An 18721-nucleotide genomic window follows, 5' to 3' on the forward strand; every position below is an offset into this window, starting at 1 on the left:
CTGTGTAAATCACTTAACTTTTCTGTGCCTCAGTTACCTCATCTGTAAAACAGTGATTAAGACTGAGCCTCATGTGGGACATGGTTGTGTCCAACCTGGTAAGTGTGTATTTACCCCAGCAGTAGTAAATGCTTTAAAAATCCCAAACAGACAAAAAAAGCAAATCAGACAGTCCAGGATTACTTTACCAGACAGGCCAGTCTCAAAAGTCCAATACCCACCGTTAGCAATTGGGAATGTTATTCCTGTCTTCTGCCAGCAGTCTACATATGTTCATTTTTATTTTGATATTTTATTTAGAGAAGCAGCGTGGCTCAGTGGAAAGAGCATGGGCTTTGGAGTCAGAGGTCATGAGTTCAAATACCAGCTCTGCCACTTGTCAGCTGTGTGACTGTGGGCAAGTCACTTAACCTCTCTGTGCCTCAGTTACCTCATCTGTAAAATGGGGATTAAGACTGTGAGCCCCACATGGGACAACCTGATTCCCCTGTGTCTACCCCAGCGCTTAGAACAGTGCTCTGCACATAGTAAGCACTTAACAAATACCAACATTATTATTATATATATATTTATCTGTGCATTCACTTATTTGCTTAACTGTTTGATCCGTAAGGATTCCTGTTTTTCCCTCTTGCCTTGCTCCCTGTAAATAATTTTGGTCTGCTCCTTCTCAATACATTGTAAGCTCCAGGAGGGCAGGGAAGTTGAGTGTTGCTTCTGTCCTACCCTTCCAAGCAGGTGTTATCATAGTGTACAGCACTCCGTAGAAGCACTGTAAGTACCAATCAGAGACATTGATTGAGAGCTTATTACGTGCAAAGCACTGTACTAAGCATTTGGAGAGAATTGGCTGATTGAGTGATCTTCCTGCCTGAGGCTAGCAGGGGCGAGGGGTGGAAAGGGATTGGAGCCTGGGGCTGGGGCGTGGTCGGAGCAGAGGGAAAAGGGGGGGGGAATCGAGCCAGTGAGGGAGGGAGCAGATAGGGCGGGGCGGGGGGAGGGAGGGCAGACGGATTGGGGGTGAAGCTAGACGGATCGGGGGCGAAATGGGGGGTGAAGCTAGACGGATCGGGGGCGGAGTGGGGAGGGAGGGCGGACAGAGGGGGGGTGAAGCTAGACGGAAAGGGGGCTAGTGTGGGGGGGGAGGGCAGACGGAACGGGAGTGAAGCTAGACGGAACGGGGGTGAAGCTAGACGGATCGGGGGCGGAGTCGGGGGTGAAGCTAGGCGGATCGGGGGCAGAGCAGGGATGGAGCCAGACGGGCCGGGGGCGGAGTCGGGGGGTGGAGCCAGGCGGAGCGGGGCGGTGAAGGGGCGGAGGCGGAGGTCCGGCCCAGCGGGTCTGGTCCCCGGAGAGCCCGGAAGAGACCGCTCGGGGTACGGAGGGCCCGGGAACGGGCAGAGGGAGGGCTAAGCGGCTCACTTCCCCCACCGGGGGACCTTTACGAGCGGGACCGGGACCTCTGGCTCCCGCCTTCGCCGCTTCTAGAGGACGGGTTGGGCGGCAGCGGGCGATTTGGGTCAGGACATCGGGGCTCCCCCAGCGCTGCCCCGCATGTGGCTGTGAAACGTACGGCCCCGGACCGGGGGGATCCCGGGGGCCCACCGAATAACAGGGAGAGTCGAAACCCAGAGCCCATTTTGACCTAAATTATCTGGATCCTTACGGAGAAAACTAACCCCACCCCCACCCCCCATCCCCCGGCCTTGTCGCAGCCCTAGAACGTTTTTCCTAACATTTCTTGTCCTTTTCTAGACGTTGAGCATAATGAAGTCGGAGGTACTGCATAGTCTCATCCTGGGTTGCTTTAGTCTGTGTGTCTATTATGGATATCCTAATAAAGCCAGGTAAGTTCCCGAACGTAATAATGATGGTATTTGTTAAGCGCTTACTGTGTGCAAAGCACTATTGTAAGCGCTGGGGGGGGGGCGATACAAGGGGATCAGGTTGTCCCACGTGGGGCTCACGGTCTTCATCCCCATTTTACAGATGAGGTCACTGAGGCACAGAGAAGTAAAATGACTTGCCCAAAGTCACACAGCCGGCAAGCGGCGGAGGCGGATTAGAACCCATGACCTCTGACTCCCAAGCCCAGGCTCTTTCCACTAAGCCACGAACATAATTTACATCTGGATAAGCTTTTCGTAGTTTCTGCTGAGAGGTTTATTTCATCGTTTTTTTCTGAAGGTGGGGAATCTATCTTCCATGAAGTCCTACCCTCCGAAATCACCTCCTTCCCCTCTTTTCTGTTTAAGCCAGTCTTTTCGGACATAGAGATTCAGCCTGCATAAGCAAATTCCCCAGATAAATCAATCCAAAAATGCACCACCTCAGTCTTTCCCGAGGATAACGTGTATTTTTTTTTGTGGTTCAAATGAATTGGTGTATTTTACAGGTAGATTTTGTGATAGAGGTATTAGAAAAGGAAAGCTGTTTTTCTCTTGTATTTTATCTGGGGATGTGAAGATTGTGCTGAAGTTGGAAATGAGAAGCAGTATGGCCTAGTGGAAATAACACAGGCCTGGGAGTCAGAGGATGTGGCCCTTCATCCTGGCTCTCTCAATCACTTGCCGTGTGATCTTGGGCAAGTCACTTAAACTTCTCTGTGCTTCAGTTCACCTGTTCTCCCTCCTACTGTGAGCCCCAGGAGCTTGTCTCTGTAACTTGGATCTACTCAGCACTTAGAACAGTGTGTAACAGCTAGTACGTCCCTAACAGATATCATAAAACAAATCGTAGATGGCAAAATGAACCTCAGACACCCCTCCAAGATTGCAGGATGGTGCAAGAGAAGCAAGACTGACCTTTCTGATCAGGAGGGGAGCAGTGACTACAGCATGTTCACAAGGAGTAAGCAGCCATTGGTCCAACCCCAAAAGGCATTTTCCTTCTTGCCCTGTGGCTTATTATTATGCACGTAAATGTGCACCCGGGGGGCTAGAGGAAGCTTGTCTTCCATTCTGTGGAGTTGTCTGTGTGTAGACTGGACCCTGGCAGCAGAGGCAGGAATAGCATATTTGTTTCTGAGGCACTGTGACACCGAAAGGGGAACTTGTCTTGCGCTTTGCGAGCCCCTATTTCACCCTGCGTCATGAGATTTCCATTATTTTCCATTTTGTTAGAACTGGGTTTGTTAGTGGCTTTGTGTAAGTTCCATATCTTTAAAAAAAAACAACTTGACAGTCTTCTGGAGAAGCAAGTGTTATTCTAGACAGTTGGGGGTTGATGGTTTTCATTCCTCTCAGCACTGTTAAGGGCTCAATCCACTTGCACCATCTTATCTCATCAGCTGCTGTGTTATCTTGTATTTAATTTTGCTGACCCTATTTTGCTCCTTTAGTAGGTGTTTTCCATCAAAGGCAAAGCGCCATTTTCTTCTGGATTTCTCTTTACACTCTTCTCCATGGTTTTATTACAAAACTCTCAGCCTTGCATCTCATTCTTCCCTTTGTACAGTGACCCAGTTTCAAAACTATAATTAATTTTTCATAATGTCTTAGTTGTAAACTGCATACTCTCTCATTAGAAGCATATTTAAAAATAAACAAGCCTCTGTTAAACATGGTGAAGGCTAAACTTGTATTTTAGACTGTGAGCAAGATTATCAACTTCCCAGTTTGCTCTGAACGGAGATTCAGGAGATTTAGTTTGATTCATGGCTCTGACACTATTTTATCTCTGCCCCGTCCTCTCCCCCTCCCTTCAGGCTCTTATCACCTCCTGCCTTCAAGACGTCTCTACCTGGATATCTGCCCGCCACCTAAAACTCAACATGGCCAAAACTGAGCTCCTCATCTTCCCTCCCAAGCCCTGTCCTCTTCCTGACTTCCCTATCACTGTGGATGGTACAACCATCCTTCCCGTCTCTCAGGCCCGCAACCTCGGTGTCCTCTTTGACTTGGCTCTCTCATTCACCCCACACATCCGATCCGTCACCAAAACCTGCCTGTCTCACCTTTATAATATCGCCAAGATCCGCCCTTTCCTCTCCACCCAAACGGCTATCTTACTGTTATGGGCTCTCATAATATCCCGGCTGGATTATTGGGTCAGCCTTCTCTCTGATCTCCCTTCCTCCTCTCTCTCCCTGCTCCAGTCTATTCTTCACTCCGCGCCTGGCTCATCTTCCTGCAGAAACACTCTGGGCATATCACTCCCCTTCTTAAAAACCTCCAGTGGCTGCCTATCAACCTCTGCACGAAACAAAAACTTCTCACTCTAGGCTTCAAGGGTCTCCATCACCTTGCCCCCTCCTACCTCTCCTCCCTTCTCTCTTTCTACCGCCCACCCCACACACTCCGCTCCTCTGCCGCCCACCTCCTCACCGTCCCCCGTTCTCGCCTATCCCGCCGTCGACTCCTGGGCCACGTCCTCCCGTGGTCCTGGAATGCCCTCCCTCCTCACCTCCGCCAAACTAATTATCTTCCCATCTTCAAAACCCTGAGAGCTCACCTCCTCCAAGAGGCCTTCCCAGACTGAGCTCCCCTCTTCCCTCTGCTCCCTTTGCTCCCCCTCTACCCCCCCTTCACCTCTTCTCAGCTAAGCCCTCTCCTCCCCCCTTTCCCTCTGCTCCTCCCCCTCTCCCTTCCCCTCAGCACTGTGCTCGTCCACTCAACTGTATCTATTTTCATTACCCTATTTATTTTGCTAATGAGATGTACATCACCTTGATTCTATTTACGTGGTGTTGTTTTAATAAGATGTTCATCCCCTTGATTCTATTTATTGCTATTGTTTTTGTCTGTCCGTCTCCCCCTATTGGACTGTAAGCCCGTCAAAGGGCAGGGACTGTATCTATTACTGATTTGTACATTCCAAGCGCTTAGTACAGTGCTCTGCATAGTAAGCGCTGAATAAATATTATTGAATATTTTGCATCCTGGCCCAAGTCCTCATTTTCTAATAATAAAAATGATTGTCCTAATGGTGCTATTTATTAAGCACTTATAATATGCCAAGAACTAAACCAAGTGCTAGGGTAGGTACAAGATAATCAGGTGAGACATGGTCTCTGACCTGTTTGAGGCTCACAGTCTAGTAGGGAAGGAGAGAAGATATTAAATCCCCACTTCCCAGAGGAGGCAACTTAGGCAACAAGAAGTTAAGTGAGTTGCCCAAGGTCACACAGCAGGCAAGTGGTAACGCTGGGTTTGGAAACTATTTCTCCTGATTCCCAGACCTGTGCTCTTTCCACGAGTTCCTGTTGCTTCTCTGCACAGGAAAATAGAGCAGGCAAGACCTCTGCAGCTCACAGGCCTTGAGTTACAGCTGGACCTCTGATATCCAACTGACCATACCACTTCTACCTTTCTACCATCTGCCTTTTGGTGGCAGTCGGTGAAACTGAGATGTGGGCTGGACTCCGGCCGGGATTCAGCCACTGCCGTATTCAGGTTTGAGTCTCTAGCTAAGGATCTTTCTCCCTGGAGGGTTCTTGCTGCTAGTAGGAATTGGATACCCAGCACTTGCTTCACTGGCATGAGAGCTGAGCCCTGAACTTGATAGAGGCAGTGCTTCCTGACTCCTGCTGAGAGTTCCTTCTGCCACTGCTTCTACGCACAAGTTTTTGTTCCCGACTGTGGCCATGGCAGTGTCCTGTCACACCATCAGCCCAGGTAGAGAACATGGAGAGAGCCTTGATTAGTACCTTGGCTAGCATGAATGAAACCTGTACAAGGCACTTGAAACCCTCATTAGAAATAGAGTACTTGTCTTTCTTTTCCAGATTGCATTAGGTATTAAAAGTGTATTTTGATTTTTTTTAAGCAACTTTGATTTTTGCGCAATCGGAAGTAAAAGATGTTTCTGATCTTTTGACAGGGAAGTCCACGAATGGACAAAACTATTTATGGTTCACCATTGGCCAGCGACTGTATGCAAGGTGAGCATGGGGATGTTTTCATTTTTGGCTCTAACAAAATTGCTAGAGCATTCATCCTGACAGTGAGGGGGCCTGTCCATCCAGAGGGGTGTACTTCAACAGCAGGCAGGAGAAGGGCCCCTTCGTTATTCCTGCTCTGGATTTCTTCTATCAGCTTGTCTGTCAGAGGGAGAGCAACAGGAGGGAGGGAATTCTCTTCTTCACCCCTGATGTTTGCCCTGCTCTTCCTCATCATAGACAAGTCTGGAGTCTATTTAACATTAATGTCTTTATTTTTGAGCCAGGGTTTTTGCATCTTAGTTATTTTACATTGTGTGTGTGTCCCATTTGTTTGTGCTTCTCTGTATCAGTATCATTCTTTAAGTTGGGTGGGTAAGAATCATTTCTTTTATCTTGAGTGGGCATTTGGGCAATTCCCCATTTGGCATTCTAGCCATTTGAACTACTGAGGTGATCTCTATTTGAATATTCTAAATGAATTTCATAAAGGGTTGTATCCTTTAGAGCCTCCTTGAAAGGCTTTCTGAAATATGTGGTCATTGCTGTAGTGAATTTTCTGTGTCACTATGGGTGCTCAAACGGCAATAATCAACAAGAAAACTATAGTATGAGTCGGGGTGCCCACCTTTCATTTTGAATGTGGGGGTGAACTTGGGGGTGGAGTACTGAGCGGTCAGAGCTGAGGGAAGGGAGTGTGGGGAAGAAAAGAAGATGGGGGGAGAAGTGAAAAATAGGGAAGGGGAGGAAGAAGATAAGAAAGGTACTCACTAGTGTTTCTCTTCTCTCCTCCATCACTGGTTTAGGTCTTTACCAGATACTGCAGCTGGACAGGGGTGGCATGGGGGCTCAAAAGCAGGGGTGGCTCAAAAGCAAACAAAATTTCCGCAGGGAGGGGTCCCTCTGCGTCAGGGGATCTGAAAGGAGATGCTACACTGTATATGTGTGTCCATCAAGCAATCCAAACGTGTTCAGTTTTGTAGCTTCTTGGCCATGGCTGCTGTGGAAGTGGCCTGGCACCAAGGCCCTGAGTCTTCATCTCCCCTGGGTCAAGGTGGGCAGATGGTTCCTCTTCATTGGTGTGTGATCCTCTCACCTCTTAAAATCACTCAGTTTTACTCTCCTCTCTTCCCTCTTCAACCCCTCACTCTCCAACACTCCCTCCCTTCCGACTTCAAACATGGCAAATCTTTTCCCATTAAAAAAAAATCCCTCACAGTCGACCCAGCCTCCTGTAACTATAGCCCCAGCTCCCTTGTCCCATTCCTCTCCAAACACCTAAAAATGGGTCATAGACACCAGCTGCCTTGATTTCCTTCCCACACTTTTCTTCTGCAGCCTGACTTTCAAAATCCCTTCACTCAGCTAAGACCAGTCTCTCCACAGTCACCAACCACCTCCTTATAGCCAAATGCATAGGTCTATATTCCTTCTGAATTCTCCTCCATCTCTCTGCTGCTTTTGACCCTTTGGACTACTACTCCTTAAAACACTGTCAGAGCTTTCTTCTTTGCTGGCACAGCACAATTCTGGTTTTCCTCCTACCTCTTTGACTTCTCCTTAACTTCATTTACTGGCTTCCCTAAAATAGTAATAATTGTGGTAGAATGTGTCTGTTTATTGTGCTATTGTGCTTCCCAAGAGCTTAGTAGAGTGCTCTGCACAAAGTAAACACTCATTAATTACGATTGAAAGAATTTAAGTGCTTACTTTGTGCCAAGCACTGTTCTAAGTGCTGGTGTAGGTGCAAGTCAGAGTCTAAGTCGGAGGAAGAACAGGTATTGAAAGTCCATTTTCCAAATGAAGGAACTGAGGCACAAAGAAGAGAAGGGACTTGCCCAAGGTCAAATAACAGACAACTGGCAGAACAGGGTTTCGAATCCACTCTGCCTCTTGCTCGTACTGTGGGTACCCCCCCAAGTTACTCTTACTGTCCTGAGTCCCCTACTGTTCTTGCTCTACGTATACTGTCTGTGTACTCGGCTCTCGTGGCCTCAACTACCACGTCTAAGCAGATGATTCCCAAATCTAACACTCTATCACTCTAGTTTTGATCTCTCATCTGACCTGTGATTCCACATCTCCTTATAACATGTCTGAAACAGAGCTATTTATCTTACCCACTTGACACATTCCTCCGCCTAAATTTCCTATTGTAGTTGCTAGGCATGACCATCCTCCTGGTCTCAGAAGTCTTGAACTGAGGTCTCATGGGGAAGCAGCATGATGTAGCAGATAGATCACGGGCTTGTGAGTCAGAAGGTCATGGGTAAGAGCCTGGGCTTCGGAGTCAGAGGTCATGAGTTTGACTCCCAGCTCTGCCACTTAGCTGTGTGACTGTGGGCAAGTCACATCACTTCTCTGTGCCTCAGTTACCTCATCTGTAAAATGGGGATTAACTGTGAGCCTCACGTGGGACAACCTGATTACCCTGTATCTACCCCAGCGCTTAGAACAGTGCTCCGCACATAGTAAGCACTTAACAAATACCAATATTATTAATCCCAGCTCCACCACTTGTGCACTTGTGGCCTTGGGCAAGTCACTTCACTTCTCTGTGCCTCAGTTACCTCAACTGTATAATGGAGACTAAGACTGTGACCCCCATGCGGGACAGAGACTGTGTTCAACTTGATTAGCTTGTGTCCACCCCAGGGATTAGTACCATGCCTGGCACATAGTAAGCACTTAACAAATGTCACAGTTATTATTATTACTATTATTATCCTTTACTCTTCGGCATCATATAACCCTCACCTTTTGTCTGTTGCCAAATTCTGCCCATTTTGCTCATGCAACATCTCTCCATACTCTTTTTCCTCTCCATGCAAACTGCTAACACTTATTATAAGCTAGCTCCTCCACTAGTTTGTAAATTCCTTGAGGGCAGGGATCCTGTCTACTGACTTCATTCTATTTTACTCTTGCAAGTACTTAATATGGGGCTCTGTGCATGATAAACACTCAGTAAGTACCACTGATTGAAAGCTCTAGACAATCAGTCCTGTTTATAAATAGGAGCACTTACTGTCTGCAGAACACTGTACTAAGTGCTTGGGAGAGTACAATATAACAGACATATTCTCTGCCCATGAGCATAGTCTAGATGGGAAGACAGACATTATTATAAATAAATTTCGGATCTGTACATAAGTGCTGTGGTATTGAGGTGAATAAAGGGAGCAAATCAGGGGATTGCAGAAGGGAGTGGGAGGAAAGGAAATGAGAGCTCATTTGGGGAAGGCCTCTTGGAGATTTGCCTTAAGTAAGGCTTTGAAGATGGAGAGAGTAACTGTCTGTCGCATATGAAGAAGAAGAGTGTTCCAGGCCAGAGGCAGGACGAGGGCGAGAGGTCAGTGGTGAGATAGAGGAGATCGATGTACAGTGAGTAGGTTGGCATCAGAGGAGCAAAATGTGAAGGCTGAGTTGTAGTAGGAGAGCAGTGAGGTGAGGTAGGAGGGGGCAAGGTGAGTGCTTTAAAGCCAATGGTAAGGAGTATCTGTTTGATGTGGAGGCAGATGGACAATCACTGGAGGTTTTTGAGGAGTGGGGAAACACGGACTGAACATTTTTGTAGAATGATGATTTGGGCAGCAGTATGGAGTGGGGATTGACAGGAGGCAGGGAGGTCAGCAAGGAGGCTGGTACAGTAATCAAAGATGGCTAGGTTAAATGCTTGTATTAACATGAGAGCAGTTTGGATGGAGAGGAAAGGGTGGATTTTAGCAATGTTGTGAAGGTTGAACCGACAGGATTTAGTGACAGTTTGAATATGAGGGTTGAATGAGAGAGAAATGATTCAAGGATAATGGCAAGGTTGTAGGCTTGTGAGACAGGAGGGCTGGTGGTGCTGTCTACAGTGATGAGAAAGTCGGGGAGGACAGACTCTGGGTGGGTAGCTAAGGAGTTCTGTTTTGGACATGTTACATTTGAGGGTACGTCAGGACTTCCAAGTAGCAATGTCTTGAAGGCAGGTGGAAATTTATTTATGAATTTATATTAAAGCCTGTCTCCCCCTCTAAACTCATTGTCCAAAGCCCTCCCTCCTCAGATCCGACAGACAGTTACTCTCCCCCACTTCAAAGCTTATTGAAGGCACTTCTCCTTCCAAGAGGCCTTCCCAGACTAAGCCCCACTCTTCCTCATCTCCCCCTCCCTTCTGTATCGCCCTGACTTGATCCCTTTGCTCTTACCCTCTTCCAGGTCCACAGCACTAATGTACTTATCTGTAATTTTATTTTATTTATTTGTATGGATGTCTGTCTCCCCACCTCTAGACTGTAAGCTTATGACGGGCAGGGAATGTGACCACCTAATTGTGATAAATAATTATAATTATTATTATAATGTACTCTTCCAAGCGCTTAGTACCGTGCTCTGCACACAGTAAATGTTCAGTAAAAACGATTGATTGAATGAACGAATGAATCATTTGTGACCTTTGAGAGGGTGGTTTCTGTGGAGTGAAGGGGACAGAAGCCAGATTGGAGGGGATCAAGGAAGGAATTGGAGAAGATGAACTTGAGATAGATAGTCTTGCCTTCTAGCAGGTTCCCTAGTCTCCAGTCTTCCCCGCCGCCCCCCTTCTCTCCTCAAACCCCTCCTGCTGGTTTCTTAGGTCTCTCCATATTAAATAAAATCTCACAGTTGGCTTCAAGGCACTCTACCTTATCTATCTGCTTTCTTTGTCCACTAATCTCTAACTCTCTTTACAATTAGTGGTGTTTATTGAGCACTTATTCAGTTCTATTTATTGAGTGCTTACTGTATGCAGAACACTGTACTAAGCTCCTGGGACAGTACAATAAAACAATAAACAGACACATTCCCTGCCCGAAGAGCTTATAGTCTACAAGTAAACAAATTACACATATGGAGGTAAGTGCTGTGGGACTGGAAGTGGGGTGATGAATAAAGGGTGCAAGTCAAGCCAGTGCAGAAGGGAGTGGGAGAAGAGGAAAGGAGGGCTTAGTCATTGAAGGTCTCTTGGAGGAGAGATGCCTTCAATAGACTTTGAAGAGGGGGAGAGTAATTGTCAGATATGAGGAGGGAGGGCATTCCAGGTCAGAGGGAGGACAAGGGCAAGAAGTTGGAGGTGAGATAGACCAGATCAAGGTACAACAAGAAGATTCTGCTTTTGGACTTCTCCATTCCTGCCCTACACTCTGAGCTAATTTTGTTTATTTGTGTTGTGTTGGAATGTTCATTATTCCAGATGTGTCTGTCTCAAGTCCCTTCTCCCATTTCAAGCTTTAAGACTGTGAACCCCTCTGAGGGCCAAGGACTGTGTTTAAGACCCACCTGTGTATTAGAGAAATAGAGTGGCTTTGTGGATAGAGCATGGGCCTAGGAGTCAGAAGGACCTGGGTTCTAATCCCGACTCTGCCACTTATCTGGTATGTGATCTTGAGCAAGTTACTTCACTTCTCTGGGCCTCAAATCCCTCATCTGTAAAATGGGGATTGAGACTGTGAGCCCCACGTGGGACAGGTACTGTGTCCAACCCAATCTGCTTGTATCCACCCCAGCACTTAATACAGTGCCTGGCACATAGTTAAGAGCTTAACAAATGCCATTATTATTATTATTATTCTACTATGCACTTGGGAGATACAGTACAACAGAGTTAACAGACACATTACTTGCCCACATCCTTTTCGTCATTTCTCCCAGGGTAACTTTCTAGCTGTACTTCACTCATATCTTTCAATTCTTTCCCACTCAGTTGCCTCTTTCACACCTGTCACCTGGCTTTTCTCCCCAAAACAGACAGGCCAAATCCCTCCCCACATTCAAGTCCCTCCCCACAAATCCCACGTTATCCAATAGGCTTTTCTCTATTAATTTCCCAGCACCTGAGCCATGTATTCCCTTAAGCCAACTGTAGCATGTATAAACTAATTTACAACCTCTGTAACACTCGTGTGTATATGTGTACTCCAGTATTTATTTTGACCACTCAAATTGTAGATATCTGTCTGTTTGGGACTTTCTGAATGTCTAGTATAGTACACTGCTCTGAGTGGACATTATTACTATTACTGTTCCTGCTTGCCTCTGACAAAGGGCCTGAAGGAAGTACCTCGCCTCCATTGGAGTGGTGTAGTGGATAGCTCACTCAGACAGGTCCCTGGCCAGATTACTGGGTCTTGCTGGCAGAGACCATGTTGGTTCCAGGTTATTCATAATAATAATAGTAATAATAATTGTGGTATTTAAGTGTTTACTGTGTGCCAGGCTGGAATAGATACAATCCCTGTCCCACTTGGCGCTCATAGTCTTAATCCCCATTTTACAGATGAGGTAACTGGGCCGAGAGAAGTGAAGTGACTTCCCCAAGGTGACAGCAAACAAGTGGCAAAGCAGGGATTAGAACCCAGATCCTTCTGACTCCCAAGCCCATGCTCTATCCACTAGATCATACCGCTTCTCCACCTCTGACTACTTTTCAGTTTCATGAAGTTCTACCCCTTGCTCTCTGCCATCCACCTCATCATAGCCAAGTTTAATGGCAGTGCTTAATCCTAATCCACCTGGATTTCTCAACTGCTTTTGACATTTATCGTGCCCTTTTCCAGAAATAGTATCCGACCTTACTTTTGCAAACCTGATTCTGGCTCACCTGATTATCTCCCTTTTCAATCTCAATAATTGCCTCATCTTCTGCCCTAACTTTGCATCCCCCATAAAATTCTGTTCTGGATCCCTAACTAACACTTCCTATATACGTACTCCCTTGGGGAGCTCATTTACTCACACAACTTCAGTTACCACCACTATGCAGATGATTCAGTCAATCAGTGGTATTTATTGAGCACCCGTGGTCTTCAGAGCACTTTGGAGAATTCAGTGCCCTAGAGTGGGTAGACAGATTCCCTGCCCCCAGGGGATTTACATTCTAGAGGAGCTCCAATTATTTTGCACTAGCTCCAACCTCTCATCTGCTGTACAATCTTGAAATTTTTCTCCATACTACTATTTAATATTACTACTCCTATTAAAAACAACAAAATAATAATCATTATGTCAAACCCAACAAAAAAATCAAGTCCCAGCAACACAGCACAAGGGGTTTTATTGCAATATTTAATACAGAGCTGTATGGGTGAAGACAGAGTCTGTTGCCCTAAAAGCAGACTCAACCTCAACGAAAGTTGGAAGAGGCAGCTAGTTATAGTCTGTGGTGGGCGTGGTGTTCCTTCACACCAACAATAATAGTAATAATAATGATGGTGGTATTTATTAAGTGCTTACTATGTGCCAAGCACTGTTCTGAGGGCTGGGGTAGATATAAAGTAATCAGGTTGTCCCACGTGGGGGTCACGGTCTTAATCTCCATTTTAAGGTAACTGGGGCACAGAGAAGTTAAGAGACTTGCCCACAGTCACACAGCTGACAAGTGGCAGAGCTGGAATTAGAACCCATGACCTCTGACTCCCAAGCCCGTGCTCTTTCCACTAAGCCATACTGCAGTAGAATCCAATGAAGTACAGCTCCAGTTTTCTTAACGGAAAATAAGGTGAGTGGCAGGGGAAGGATGTGGTTGAAGAATGACTTGGGCAAACAAGATAGATTAATAATAATAATGATGATAGCATTTGTTAAGTGCTTACTATGTGTAAAGCATGTTCTAAGCACTAGTGGTGGGGGGAGGGGCGATACAAGGTGTTCAGTTGCCCTACGTGGGGCTCACAGTCTTAATCTCCATTTTCCAGACGAGGTAACTGAGGCACAGAGAAGTTAAGCGACTTGCCCAAAGTCACAAAGCTGACAAGTGGTAGAGCCAGAATTAGAACCCATGACCTCTGACTCCCAAGCTCGGGCTCTTTCCACTGAGCCACGAGAGACTGTAAAGAAAATGGTGAGAGGCTGGTTAAGAGGTAGTTTCCACAATTATTATAATAATTATTATTGTGATGTAAGTGTTGACTATGCACTCAGCAATGTGCTATGCACTGGGGTATATAAGATACAATTCCTTTCCCTCACAATGGACTTAAAGGCCTAAGGAGGAGGGAGAACAGGTATTGAATCCACATTTTACAGATGAGGAAACTGAGGCATAGAGGAGTTAATTAGCTTGTTAGTGGTCACACAGCCAGCAAGTGGCAGAACCCAGACTTGAACCTAGGTCCTCTGACTCCCAAGCTCCTGTTTTTCCCATTAGATTACATTGCTTCCTCTTTTCTTGCTTCCACGACGTCTCCACATGGATGTCTCACCAATATATCCAAATCTGCTCCTTCTGGATACTTAAAACTTTATGGAGTGTAGGTCACCCAGACCCCCAAAAGTTCTTTTTGGTGGAGCAAATGCATTAAGCCCTAGACTGATTGATGGTAGCTAATTACCTGGAAAGTATAGAGTACAAATTAAATAGATGGATACATTTAGTGTCTCTTTCAAATTTGGCAGTCGGTTCACGAGTATTGGGTTGGAAAGATGTAACCTGGTTAGAAGAAGAATTAGCCCTGAAAAGCTTCATACAGATGGTGGGCTCTCAGGAGTGCTTTTAAAATGGAGTAAGCTGAAGTCTGTTGGATTTGGAGGAGTGTGTTCTAGACAAGAACATGCGCTTTGGGTCAGAAATGGAAAAGTTGGGACCGAAGCCCAATAAGAAGGTGAGTTGGGAGGAACAGGATTCATTCAGTAGTATTTATTGAGCGCTTACTATGTGCAGAGCACTGTACTAAGCACTTAGAATGTACAAATCGGCAACAGATAGAGACAGTCCCTGCCCTTTGAACAGGATGTGAGCTGGGATGTAGTGAAATAGGCAATCCATCAATGTGTGCTTGTTCTCTCACTCTTTTTCTCTCTCTCTCTTTCTCTCATCCATCCATTGTCTTCTCCCACTGTACCACTCTTTATCTCCCCCCAAGCTCATTTTCTCACTATGTCTCTTTCTTGACTCTTCCTCCTCCAAAACATAGCTCATGCCTTTCCTTCTGGAAATGTTTTTCTTCTTCAAATCTTCCAGACCTCAGCTGTCTCCAGGGCAATGCCCTTCTGAAATCTTATCTCTTCCCAGGAAGCTTTTGCTAATTAATTTTTCTTCTCTCCAAATCATATCCTCCCAACTATCATCTCAGCAATTATGCACTTGCAGTCTCTGATAGCTGTTTTGAACCTACATATGCATGTATTCCTCTATCTAAGTAGTTCTTCTTCCTATCAGTAACTATGTTGTGTCCATCTACTCTATTAGTTTGCAAACACTTTGAGGGCAGGTATGCTTAAGCCCAGCTTGCAGCAGCGTGGCTCAGTGGAAAGAGCACGGGCTTTGGAGTCAGGGCTCATGAGTTCGAATCCCAGCTCTGCCACTTGTCGGCTGTGTGACTGTGGGCAAGTCACTTAACTTCTCTGTGCCTCAGTTCCCTCATCTGTAAAATGGGGATTAAGACTGTGAGCCCTACGTGGGACAACCTGATTCCCCAATGTCTACCCCAGCGCTTAGAACAGTGCTCGGCACATAGTAAGCGCTTAACAAATACCAACATTTATTTAGAGAAGCAGCGTGGCGCAGTGGAAAGAGCACGGGCTTTGGAGTCAGGGCTCATGAGTTCGAATCCCAGCTCTGCCACTTGTCGGCTGTGTGACTGTGGGCAAGTCACTTAACTTCTCTGTGCCTCAGTTCCCTCATCTGTAAAATGGGGATTAAGACTGTGAGCCCTACGTGGGACAACCTGATTCCCCAATGTCTACCCCAGCGCTTAGAACAGTGCTCGGCACATAGTAAGCGCTTAACAAATACCAACATTTATTTAGAGAAGCAGCGTGGCGCAGTGGAAAGAGCACGGGCTTTGGAGTCAGGGCTCATGAGTTCAAATCCCAGCTCTGCCACTCGTCAGCTGTGTGACTGTGGGCAAGTCACTTAACTTCTCAGTGCCTCAGTTCCCTCATCTGTAAAATGGGGATGAAGACTGTGAGCCCCACATGGGCCAACCTGATTCCCCTGTGTTTACCCCAGCGCTTAGAACAGTGCTCTGCACATAGTAAGCGCTTAACAAATACCAACATTATTATTATTATTATTACCTCTGCTGCCAACATCCTCATTATGCCTTGTACTTATCTTTCCTGCCTCTGATTTCTCGCACCCTCTTTCCTTCCTGAAATTCTCTCTCCCTTTGTATCTAACAGACTACTACAAAACCCTTCAAAGCCCTATCTTCAAAGCCTTTCTGAAATCACATCTCCTTAGTTAGGCCTTCCATGATTAATTTCTAATCTCCTTTCCCTAAATCCTTCCACTATCACTTCAGCACTTCCCTGACATGTAAGCTGTTGGTTCTCACACAGTGTACATACAGAATATTTATTCTTCATTACTTGGTCCTATTTAATTTATTTTAGTTTCTCTTTTTCCCATTAGACTGTAAAGTTCATGAAGGCATGCCTTGTTACTCTTTCAGTCTTAGTAAAGCACTCTGCCTATAGTAGACATTCAATAAATGCTATTGATTAATCAATTGTGAAGGAGGTTTAGCTAAAATATTGGTTCAGGAGAACGAAGACTACAAATTGAATTACAGTGGGAGAAGAAAACAGGTGAATTCCATAAAGCCAATGGTTAGGAGTTTGGGTTTAATGCAGAAAGAAATGGGGACCAATGGAGCTGTGAGGAGAGGAGTGATGTGTTCTGAATGGCATTTTGAACAGGTGATAAACTGCACAAAAAGTACAAGAAAGAGTGGACTCAGAGAATGCGGGGAGGCTGTTTCAGTAATCCAGCTGGGAGTTTAAGGGCATATCCAAGATTGTGGTTGTAAAAGGATGGCTATGTGCATAGAGGAAGAGCTACTGAAAGGAATTCACACCTCTTAGAATTTGCTTTTCCATTGGGTTGACACAGTCTAGATTTGTTGGCCTTGAGGGCAGGATGCAAGACCATCTCAGATATTTGCAGGCAAGCGTGGGAAGCCCCTTATTGTAGGTATAAAAGTCATGAATTGAAGTGTTGGTGAATAATTACCTCTTTATACATGTGATTAGAAACATTTGAAAGGGATGCAATTGATTTATTGTATTCCTTATTATTTACTCTTAGCCTGGCTTTAACTGTACTTTCTTCCTTTGTCTGTCATCTGGGCTATGTATTAAGCCGGTGTGAACTTAAAAGGAGTGCAGCTTTAGCTCCCTCTAGACTGTAAACTCTTTGTGAGCAGTGAATGTGTCTGTTATAATGTTATAATGTACTCTCCCAAGTGCTTAGTACAATGCTCTGCACACACTAAGTGCTCAATAATTACAATCAATTTTTGTTCCAGAGCATTTTCTAAGGTATGCTAATTCTAATGTACCCTCACAAGTGCTTAGTACAGTGCTTTGCACATATAAGCTCTCAATAAATTCAATTGATTGATTGGAAGGGTGACTGTTTATGGGTAAGTACTGGAAGCTTTATCAGCTTTATCAGCTAGGTTTAATTAGCATACAGGCACAGAAAACACTGGCATCTGTTTAATTCTGTTATCTGAATTACTTTGAGCTCTGTAGGCATATATGGAATTTGGGCTGTGTCAACATACTGTTGTTTTCTCCTAATTATGCAATGCCCCTAAAAGCTAACCTTTTTGAAAAAGATTTTGCCTGCAGCTTATTTTTTGGTAAAGCAGATAAACTAAAATCTTCAGATTTATTTATCTAAATCTACCCAATGTTGATTTTGTTTTTGTGGTTTTTCCTAGGAGGCAGAAAATGATTGCAGAGATCCCCCTAATTACTGGACAATACATGGATTATGGCAAGAAATTATCTTTTTAAAATTAACATTATCTAACAGCTTAGAAATCAGATTTCCCCACTTAAGTGCTCCCCTCCCTCATATTGTTTAAAAGCTGAAGTTGACTGTCTCATCTAATGATTTTTTATTATCTTCTTGTTGAAAATTATAAATGTCCTCAAATAAAAAACCCAGGTCCTCAGTAAAACATAATTTTTGATCTTTGTCCCTCAGCTCTGATTCTTTCCTGTTATAAATGTGTAATGATCTGTTAGGATAGTTTTGGGGGAACAAGCATTCCACCAGATTTCATGGCTAGTTCCACCCCTGCAAAAGCCAGTGACAGGATCCTTTAGCAATTGTGAGAGGTCAGTTAATCAGTGGTATTTATTGTGTGAGTACCTCTCTAAGCACTTGAGAGAGCATAGTACAAAAGAGTAGGTGTGTATGATCCCTTCCCAAAAGGAGTTTACAACCTAGAGAGGGAGGCAGAGGCAAACAGTGTTGATGGTGATGGTGGCGTGGTACCATGGATGAAAAAAAATGGAGGTTTTCTAAAATTGCCACTTCCCCAGACTCTACCTGCTTTTACATCCCTCTTAAGGCGATCAGAAATCTGGTTATTTTAGGCACAAGTGATGACATAAACCAAGAATGATAATAAGGCAGAGCAGCAGTAATTACATTGTGAATGGACATCCCAATCTTTACTCCATTTTCTATTTGGTTTACATAATCACCTGCAAAGATTTCAAAGACCAGTCAATCAGTGGTATGTATTGAGTGCTTACTGTGTGCAGAGCGCTGTACTAAACGCTTGAGGGAGTACAGTGTAGCAGAGTTGGTAGACATGTCCCTTGCTTAGAAGGTGCTTACAGTCGAGTGGGGAAGACAGTCATTGATATAAATAAATAAATTGTTAATTTGTCCATAAGTGCTCTGGGGATGAGGGTGGGGTGAATAAAGGGTACAAATCCAAGTGCAAGGGCAACACAAAAGGGAGTGGGAGAAGAAGAAATGAGGATTTAGTCAGGGAAGGCCTCTTGGAGGAGATGTGCTTTTAATAAGGCTTTGAGAGAAGGGAGAGTGAACGTCTGTTGAATATGAAGGGGAATGGA

At 45.1% G+C, this 18721-nt stretch overlaps 1 protein-coding gene across 5 annotated transcripts in view; it reads left to right on the forward strand.

Annotated features, from left to right (window-relative positions):
• Window positions 1–1294: 1294 nt before the first annotated feature.
• RNASET2 (ribonuclease T2) overlaps window positions 1295–18721 on the forward strand; it is a 38227-nt gene continuing 20800 nt past the window's right edge. For 2 of the 5 annotated variants that reach the window (XM_029049139.2, XM_029049144.2), the window contains exons 1-4: window positions 1391–1569; window positions 1756–1847; window positions 5821–5881; window positions 17569–17624. In XM_029049139.2, the coding sequence (XP_028904972.1) occupies window positions 1768–1847; window positions 5821–5881; window positions 17569–17624 (197 nt within the window). In that variant the 5' untranslated portion in view covers window positions 1391–1569; window positions 1756–1767. The other 3 variants (XM_029049141.1, XM_029049140.2, XM_029049143.2) reach the window with 3 other exon arrangements.

This window comes from Ornithorhynchus anatinus, chromosome 21, assembly GCF_004115215.2.
Source record: "Ornithorhynchus anatinus isolate Pmale09 chromosome 21, mOrnAna1.pri.v4, whole genome shotgun sequence".
NCBI lineage: Eukaryota > Metazoa > Chordata > Mammalia > Monotremata > Ornithorhynchidae > Ornithorhynchus > Ornithorhynchus anatinus.